The 9,932-nt window shown below is 38.7% G+C and overlaps 1 protein-coding gene across 1 annotated transcript in view; it reads left to right on the forward strand.

Moving 5' to 3' along the window:
• Nucleotides 1–2,932: 2,932 nt before the first annotated feature.
• The window catches only part of LOC109467180, a 12,335-nt gene continuing 5,335 nt past the window's right edge, over nucleotides 2,933–9,932 (forward strand). The window contains exons 1-7 of the mRNA XM_019765123.1: nucleotides 2,933–3,122; nucleotides 5,721–5,752; nucleotides 6,606–6,701; nucleotides 6,882–6,998; nucleotides 7,578–7,679; nucleotides 8,385–8,490; nucleotides 8,998–9,137. Of these exons, the coding sequence (XP_019620682.1) occupies nucleotides 3,059–3,122; nucleotides 5,721–5,752; nucleotides 6,606–6,701; nucleotides 6,882–6,998; nucleotides 7,578–7,679; nucleotides 8,385–8,490; nucleotides 8,998–9,137 (657 nt within the window). The 5' untranslated portion in view covers nucleotides 2,933–3,058. The remainder of the gene's footprint in view (nucleotides 3,123–5,720; nucleotides 5,753–6,605; nucleotides 6,702–6,881; nucleotides 6,999–7,577; nucleotides 7,680–8,384; nucleotides 8,491–8,997; nucleotides 9,138–9,932) is intronic.

The raw sequence follows: 9,932 nt of genomic DNA on the forward strand, positions 1-9,932 counted from the left end.
CGCATCCATTGAATCTTTTAATGTATCGTACTGTAACATTTTTCTTATCCGACCGTAAAAGTAATTGTGGGTATGGTAGCTTACACGTGGTTTGTACATAAATGTAAATTAACATAATACATTTTATAAGTCTGTTATTTATAGCCTCCTTCGCAGTCTTGTTGGGCGTCGGCGTAATTTTTTCTCTGAGCGACTCGAGTAATATGCCGCCGAGAAGGACGATTTGCTGCCAAGGGAATTTTTGCCACGGAGAGAAGGTTTCGAGCGCGAAACCTTCTCTCTTACGCCGACGCCCAATAAGACTGCGAAGGAGGCTAGTTATTTATAAGTACGGAAAGAAATAATTGCAGCGCAAAATGCTTTTGAGATAAATCAAGATATAATGTACATGGTATATTCTAATTGTATTTAGATTCGTTACTAGCTTATGCACGATTCTATAAAATGTTTGGTTTGGTTTAGTGGCCTGATTATTCTACCTTAGTTCATGTATATTTGGCATCCTATTAGTATTGTTACATTTCCTGGACGCTATAGTTTAAATCGCAGCTTAATTTTTTACTCCTAAGTGGTTTTACGACTTTCTTTGTTCTGATCCTATGCTGTGAAAAAACATTAAAACATGACAGTGTCTTATCTTTTTATATTTTGACAGTATAAAAGTATTTAAAACAAAAACAAAGGGGCTGACTATATATGGAAGACACACCTTTAGCAATGTTTGACAAAATCAAATATAAAGTGTAAGTCAATATTCTCCTTGGTAAATTCCTAATTATGGGTTCACCACACCACGAAGTGGTGGTGAACCCATATTGCTTTTTCTGATGTTTCTTCTCCTCCTTCTTCTCCTTCTCCTGCCATTTTTTAAATGGATTCAGCTTCTTCATTTTAGGGCCTAAGGTCCTGAAATTTGGTATGGAGGTACAGTGGGCAAATACCCCTAGGCGTTTTTTAAATTTTTGTGATACAGGCTTTTAGAATGGTTTTATTTGAGTTTTTTGGCTGTGTTATATCAAATGTATTACTGTGTTAGTGTGCCGTGTTTACCATGAGTCATCACAATGGAATGCAGGGCATCAACCAATAGGCATGCAGCTTTCCTCTATACTTCTTGCTGATTGGCTGTTGGGATTTAACTTGATTAACACCTGCACAGAGCATTTCCACCTGCACAGAGCATTTCTTGCTGATTGGCTGTTGGGATTTAACTTGATTAACACCTGCACAGAGCATTTCCATACTGACAGTATGTCTTTATTCAAGTGTTTTGGTAGGTATTTCAAGCTTTTCTGCTCCAGCATTGGAATGCGGGGCATGAACGTTTTTTTATTTATTTTGAAAATCAACAGTTTGCATTATGCAATTAAAAATCCTAACCAATAAAGTAGGGAATAGCTATCCAACTGTTGTTTTAGTTGTATGTTACTTCATATTATAGTTATATCAATGTAAATCATTGTTTTCCCTTGTGTTTCTCATTCTTTCCCTGCCATGTCGTAAAATGTGGTGAACCCATCGCTGTATTTGCTCCAAAGCAAATATTGGCCTTTCTAGTTGACATTAGCCTTACAGCCTCGGCTAAGTGTAAACAGTGCCATACGAGTAGGACAGACAAATGAGACACGTTCATGTAAAAAAAAAAATCACGCATATTTCTGATATCGATGCGTTTTATAGTTTTCTGCTGTTTTTTATTAGAAAGTTATGTTTGCCTGAAATTTGCGCCCAAGGATATGATACATTCCATTTTCTTTTTGAGTACACTGCAATCTTGTTTTTATTTTCATATCTGGGGACTATTTTTCGTTTTTTATTTTATTTTTGTTTATCTGCACAGGAGACGGAGGGCAAGGAGAAAATCTGGAGACCCAGTGAATGGTGTCTGGACAAGGACTGAAATCCAGTCCCAACTGGTTTAAATCCTACAGATTAACGTAGAATAGTACACTAGTGTATGTTATTTTCAGGAAAATCTGGTGATGTCGTAGAATAGGTCAATACGGAGCACCACTCAGCCGTGAACACTTAGGCTCAGCGGGGTGGCACAGACAGCATGCGGTGGTGTGTGTCAATGCACGGTTTCCAAGACTTCTCCAGCGGAGACATCTCGAAACCCGCTAGCCGTCTTGGGTATAAAGAGAGCTTAATGAAAACGACTTAAGTCGTATCCAAACCAGACTTAAATTGGCCAGTGGGGTGCCGAGTTCGCTAGCTTCGCGTATGTAAACGGGCGATGTCGACTAGTATCAGTAGTCAGGCAAGACCGAGCCACCGAGTGGACTTGGGGGGAGGGTGGCACAGCGGGAGTGTCAGGTCGCTTTGCGGCCCCGTGTGTAAACAGAAGTCGACTTCGCCTATTGTGTGTAAAGCGGGCCTATCGGTACGGCTTGGGCTTCTTTACGCGTACGGCCCGGACACCCTAAATGCATAAATAGAATAATTCGAACGCGTTTCGCTTTTCAAAACTTTGAACACCTAATTCGGATGTTGGAATTAACGCCGTCACAGTTTTTGTTTAGACAGATCTCATTTTGGCACATTAAAATGTCTATTTCTCGGGTGCGTTATGGCAGAAGTAAAATACTACACGGTGCATTCCGAATCACCCTCGGTCCCAGCCCTCCCGCGGATTGGATCTCCCTCCGACCTTCGGGTGATCCGACCCGCGGTCAGGCTGGTGCCTAGGGCGATACAGAATACACCGTGTAGTATTTCATATCTATTATTAAAAAAAGTTAAATAAATACCAAAAATGAGTCTGCATACGCAGCATATTGACTATATTCTAAATGTCAGCTATCCTTAGACGTTGGCACACCAATATAAATAGCTTGGTCTCCACGTAAAATCTTTGTAACTATACCTATGTTGACAAAGGGGAATCCCCTTACCCGTCCGAAACACGCAAGAGGAAGTAAAATCACAATTGAAGAGTCACACTTCCCCTCGGTCTATAGAACAGCTTATTTATTTCAAGAAAAGGAGAAACGTTTTAGTCTTCCTGCAGAAGATAGAAGGACTTGTTCCCGTATCGCAGGGTGTTTCAGTGTCCACTATGGCAGTTCTAATGAAGGCACTGGCGGTTCTGTTGGTGTTGTGTGCGCGTAGGTGTTTTGCTGGTACGTAGCCAAATTTTATACATTTCACCCATTTGTATTTTCTGCTATCTGTGGGGTAAGTTTGTCGTAGACTGCTATCGTCTGGTGGATAATACTTTATAAAGACTACTTTAATGTAAAACCAAGATACATAAAACCCGTGTGAAAGTGAGATTGCACACAGAAAGCGATATTTCCGTTTAGGGTAAAATTTGAGAGAGACTTAGTTCGTCCGCCCTGGTGTATTCTGGTTCGTCCTGTGTAGGTACATGTGGGTGTATGGGGGCGTCTGTATTATACATGACTTTGCAATTGTTGTGTGGTTTCCATAATTAACATAATTAACTTTGGTGGATTTCTTAAACAGTTAAGTTAATTGGCGAAGGCAGAGCTTGAATGTTCAGTGATACTTCGCTACTCAAACTCCATAAAGCCGAAATCCGACCTTGTGTTGGCTTTCATGCACCGCACAAGGAAAACGAATGAAATACAAGCAGCAATTAGATGAAAATTAACCGAAACTGTTCTAAATTTCTGGCTAACTTCACATGACTCCTCTAAAATTTCACCTCTGAGGAAGTTTGACCAACAGGAACCACGGTCACATTCTAAAAATTGTTTTATTGGATAATTATCTAAAATTTCCTTCTAAATAATGCATTTACTTATGATTAAACCTTAAACGATATGACAAATGTAAAGTATCAGAACATCGCGTTCGCGTCTATATAGGATTTATCAAATGAGTCAAAGGTTGGTTGTTTTTGTTGCTAGGTTTAGTTCCTCATGCGTGCGTTTCGTAGAACAGCTTATGCATATCCAGGAGCCTTTATTGAAAGGCCAGTGTTTACATTGCGTAGGCGGTATTGAGTAGCAGTGTACAAACAATTGCTTTTGTCGTTGTTTTCGGTACAGAGGTTAGTAATACGTTTACTGGGCCATGACGTTGTCTATGTGCATAGATATGCATGTATGTATGCATCATATTGTATGTGTGTGTCTGTGTGCTTGTTTCTCTGTGTGTTTGAACAGCATAACTTGAGGAGTTGTGGATGCCGGTTTTGTGTACTTATGTATGTAACATTATGTATGTATGCATTTATTAATATGTATGTATCATACTGTATGTGTGTGTGTGTGTGTGTGTGTGTGGTGTGTGTTTCTCTGTGTGTTTAAACAGCATAACTTGAGGACTTGTGGATGACGTTGTGTGTGTACTTATGTATGTAACGTAATGTATATATGTATGTATGTATGCATGTATGTAAGCATGTATCATACTGCATGTGTGTGTGTTTGTGTGTGTCTGTGTGTTTGTTTCTCTGTGTGTTTGAACAGCGTAACTTGAGAAGCATTTCGGTAGGTTGTGACGAAAAAAAATTCGAAGGTACAGCGGTGAAACTTCAGGGTTCAGTTTTTTTTTCTAATTCCAACATGTAATCACCAGACGTGGTGACGACACACTCAAGTAGTTCACAGGGTTCAGTTGTTCTGGTCATGCTATTGTTAATGTTTTCGAATGGCAAATAACTCTAAGACTTGTGTTCTGAAAGCCTCCCGGCAGCTTGTTTCAGTCGTGATACTTTTTGAATCCGTAAAAACCCTTGTCCTGCTAAACTTTTTTACACAATATTTTCAAGTAATTTGAAGTCGTAATCACGTCACAGACCCTTGACTTTTTTTTGCCCCGGTGGCGTAGTTACTTCCGCATTCGTTGCATTTTGCTGCAGTGTGAAGCGTTGTATGAGAAACACCCCCAAATGGTACATACACAGTGCACTATATACTAGTAGATGGTACTATGTGTACAACCCATATATATATGGGTCCCGCAGGACAAGGGTTTTTAAGATTTCGTATGAAAAGAAAACCCCTTATGTAACTGTAACAAACTTTTAGAACAGGGAAAAAACATTAATTAAAAAATGCAATCAGACTGAGAGGAAGTTTCTCTACCCCCCATCTACAAAGCACGTCGGCAGAATGTACTGCACCTGCGCGAAACTCGTAATGTATTGTACATAGAATTTTGGCAGAATGTCTCATATAAGGTCGTATTCGCTCATATAAGGTTAGCATTTCGACATTAGTTTCCAAATGTTGTGTCCGAAAGAATATCCTCTGCAACAGGCAAAATTTTGATGCAACGTTCACAAAAAAAAACAACGAAAAACGCGAAAATACGGAGTTCTGCGCATGCGCAGTACGTTCTGCCGACGTGCTCATCTACAAAACACTCGTCCAGTCACGTGACCTGTGCTGACCTTTCAACCTCGGGTCACGTGACTGCCCTCGTCATTAGCTGAAGAAAGATGGTGGATGCCGTCTGTTTAGTCGTGCGTTTTAAATCCCTACTTGTACTAAGGAAATTTCTCAACATACTTTACCGGTAAACCTATACATGGCAATTAAACCATATGTAAAGTGCTACCATCATTTCTCGAGATGAAAACTATCGACTAGGGCTACTTCAATATAAACTGGAACATCAGACAATACTCTTCATTGGGGATTTTATTTATTATTAGGCTACTCCTTTTATAGAAAAGCAATCATTACAGATAATTAAAAAAAAAGATCTGTCGAACAAAACTCATTTCATCCTTATTAATTTTCCAGATAAAAGGTCATTTAAAGTCGGAGTATCTGAGGTAAGTAGAATAACATATATATCACTATACATAAATTCAATTATGGATGGTGAATAACTATAAAATAAATGTACCTTTGCGTGAAACCTACGTGTAGGATATTTTTGAGATGAAGGAGACAAGTAAGTACGTTCTGTTATCTTCGTGCTTCCTTTAAAGAGATCCCTTCATTTGAAACACTTCCTCTTTTTTCATGACGTCATGGCGTATGTGCACCTGCATATGATCATAGGCAATGTGATAAATATTTTTTTAAGAATTCATCCCGACTATAAAAAGTGCCTCAACCTGACGAATCTAACAAAAAAAAATTGACAAGTAGCAGTCTTTTCCCGGTAGATTATTTTTAACAATAGTTGGATAATATACAATTTAACATCAATGAATTAATTGCATTAGATCTAATTGGAATATTATAATTACACTAGGCTGTTGTAAAGCGTTAGATAGGATTCATTACGTCAGTGGTGCATTCATTGTCAAGTATGAAATGAAACAAAAGCATTGGAGATTTTTACCTCCATTCCATTGGAGATTTTGTGAATTGCTAATTTTATTCATTATTGTGAACGCTGTGTTCCCCAACGTCCGATTGGCTCATAGCCAATGAACCTCAGGTCAACTTACTGCTGGCTCCCAGCCAACGTCAAGCACCTAACGTTCCACGTCTGACCTTCTGTGGTTATGGAATTCCCCACAAATACGTTTTTTAACCAGGTACACAAACACACAAGCATCACACACAACAGCAAACACACCAAAAACAATTATCTGTATACTTAAGTAATTATACTACCTTTATATACATATACAAATACATAAACATATACACTAACTTTCTTTATTTTTTCAGAGTGTTGACCCCGGTCACGTGATCACAAGTGTTCGTACCTTGTACCTGCAGTGGTGGAAAGGTGACGGACAGTTTCGTATTACATCAGGGAACAAGGTAATGTTCTTACCTTTTAATTTAATCATATGGCTAACAAAATGTGAAAATAGCAGATTGGAACAGAAGTGAATATTACACTTAAATCAGTTCTTTAAAATTTCTGAAATGTTTGATTGTTGAGAGGGCGTTAAATATTTTTTTATGTAGCTAAATAGAAGTATTTTTTTTTATTTCTAGGACGATCGGTTCACAATCGGGAATGAGACTGGTGACGTCATCGTGAAGAGGTACCTGAACTATGACATTGAGCCTCACTATGAGCTGAGGGTGACCAACGATAAAGCTGAGAGAAAGGTACGTACCATTTGAGGTCCTAGCTTTTTTTGTAAATATTATATGTTTAGAATATCATGTATTATGAACTAGTAACCTTTATTATCAGTCCTTCCCATGAGAATAAAAAACTTAAATACGAGTGACGTTGATGAATCTGCTAATTTTTGTATAGATTTTAATGTCGATTGCAAAATTTGACAACTCATGCTGTTATATTATATACACATATGTAATTGTTACATTGAATCAGTCACACTATTTACTTCTGAAGTTCTAAAAAAACTTCTGACTCAGTAGATTTAGGAACATGATAATAAGGCCAACCGATGATGACGAATGAGGCCGACGTATGTATATGTCCTAACACTTAATAGTCATTGTAAAGTTATTATGGTGTTGGACGCTGTTATTACTTGAAATATATTTTTTATTGCGAAAAGGATTGTAGGTTCCTACTGTTTGCTTTTTTTGTTGTTTTCTTCTATACTCCACAACCTTTCGTGTTGGGCTGTGGGCAGTAATGTCTTCTTAAACCTTGAATAATTATTTTACCAAGAGAAGTTTAGTCGACTCATGTTTATATTTCTTATCGTGCAGAGGGAGATCAAAATCAGGATCTCCGTGGAGGATGAGCTGGACTACCCTCCCACCTTCAACCCGAACTGTTACATCCCACCTCGTGTTAGGGACACCACAGAGGTACGTGTAGGTTAGGGACACTACAGAGGTACGTGTAGGTTAGGGACACTACAGAGGTACGTGTAGGTTTGGGACACTACAGAGGTACGTGTAGGTTAGGGACACTACAGAGGTACGTGTAGGTTAGGGACACTACAGAGGTACGTGTAGGTTAGGGACACTACAGAGGTACGTGTACGTTAGGGACACTACAGAGGTACGTGTAGGTTAGGGACACTACAGAGGTACGTGTAGGTTAGGGACACTACAGGGGTACGTGTAGGTTAGGGACACTACAGAAGTACGTGTAGGTTAGGGACACTTCAGAGGTACGTGTAGGTTAGGGACACTTCAGAGGTACGTGTAGGTTAGGGACACTACAGAGGTACGTGTAGGTTAGGGACATTACAGAGGTACGTGTAGGTTAGGGACACTACAGAGGTACGTGTAGGTTAGGGACATTACAGAGGTACGTGTAGGCTACAGTAACATGACAGTTTAAAACTATCAAACTCACATACCTAAAATTCACCTTGCCAAAGTCATACCTGCAATGCCAGGTTTATGCCTAATCATTCAACTCATCTTTTGTATACTTGATAAGGAGATGCTAGAATTGGGTGGATAATATGATCAACTGATGTAATTAATGTGATGATTAGGTTTACAGATCAGATTTACATACACTGTCGTGTTAATTAATTGTCCACTGCATTTTTGTCACAGATTTGGCCGCTGATGGGAACACTGCACTCGTTCCTCGGATACCAGAATCTGTTTAGCAACCGCAAAAATGGATCGAAATCGGTGATGGTCCTGGACAACGATCGCTGTAAGTTATGGGGCCAGATCATTGCAACTTCACAAATGGGATTCGAAGCATTGAAACTAACGACAATGAAATATCTGATATAAAAAACTGCAATGAAATATTTGACAGAACCGTATTGATAAGTCATTTCGCATTACGCAGAAGCAGTCGTGTTGTACTGTTGTCTAGTACAAAGATATGAATTATAATCATGGGTTTAGAAAAATGATATTAACATTGAAACTCCTTTGTTCGTATACAATTCCCACTTACCTAGACGTATTTGTCAACAAACGAAAGGTTTAAAGCCCTCTGTATGGTAACAGGACCTCTGAACATTACAACATAGCATGTTACACTTCTTAAAACCCCAGTTAAGCACTGAAATTTTAACGGAAGGTCACTTTAGAGTCAGAAATGAAATATCGCTTATGTACACTTTAATTAGATAGAGAGTATACAGTGATTTAGTAATTGACTAATAAATTTTAGTACGTTGTATTTAATGTATTTCACTTTCTTTCAAAGGTGATGCTAAGGTGTTTTCGATCTGTAAGAGTGACTTCTGGGACGACACTATACCGGAAGGAACCACGCCTTTCTTCAACTTTGAGTGTACAAACGACCAGGAGCCGAGACGGAGCCTACCCACCATAACGCCATACTGGGTTTGCAAATATTAGTATTTCCCGTTTAGGCCACAGCAAGTAATTTTTATTGATGACTTCAGCGCGCGCATTAATTTTCGCCTGGTTTTGGAAAAAAAAGAAATTTTGTTGCCTTCTGACAGTGGTCAACATGCCGAAAGATAAAGACATGGAAAGATAAAGAATGGACAAAGATACCTGTTGCCATGCTGGAACATGAATGGCAGATAACTATGAAGAGAGGAGACAAGAAAAGGCCCTGATCTAATGATTTTTTTCACTTTGATGCAGTGATATGTGATGTTGGCTGTGTATATGTGATGTTCCACTGTATCAAAACCTTTTTCACAATGATTGAGCCAACATTTGAAAATGTGTAGACATTGTTTTTTCGGCCCGCCTTGTTTTTTTCCCGCCCGCTCGCATTAGATTTGGAGTCTGCGGAGGATGTCATCCGTAACAATTTACGTGTTGTGGCCCTATCAAATGATTGTTTTGATACATTTAGTCTTGGAAGAATATTAAAGTTTGTAGTTTTTCTCCTTTTCCAAGCAACAATGATGCGCCTAACTATACAACACAACATGTACCGTATTAGTTCGACGCTATGCATGTGCCTGGATTTTACATTTACATATTCTTTCTTGTCTAACTATTTTGTTGAGTATTCGTTTCTATTTAATATATAACATACGATATTTTTTATGTTTGGATAAATTTATTACAGCTAATTTGACAAAGAAAGTAGTATTAACCAGCGGGAAACTCATCATATAATGATATAGAACACACCAGGAACTGTATGATATTCGCATT

The sequence above is a fragment of the Branchiostoma belcheri genome, unplaced genomic scaffold (genome assembly GCF_001625305.1).
Source record: "Branchiostoma belcheri isolate BF01 breed outbred unplaced genomic scaffold, Haploidv18h27 scaffold177, whole genome shotgun sequence".
NCBI lineage: Eukaryota > Metazoa > Chordata > Leptocardii > Amphioxiformes > Branchiostomatidae > Branchiostoma > Branchiostoma belcheri.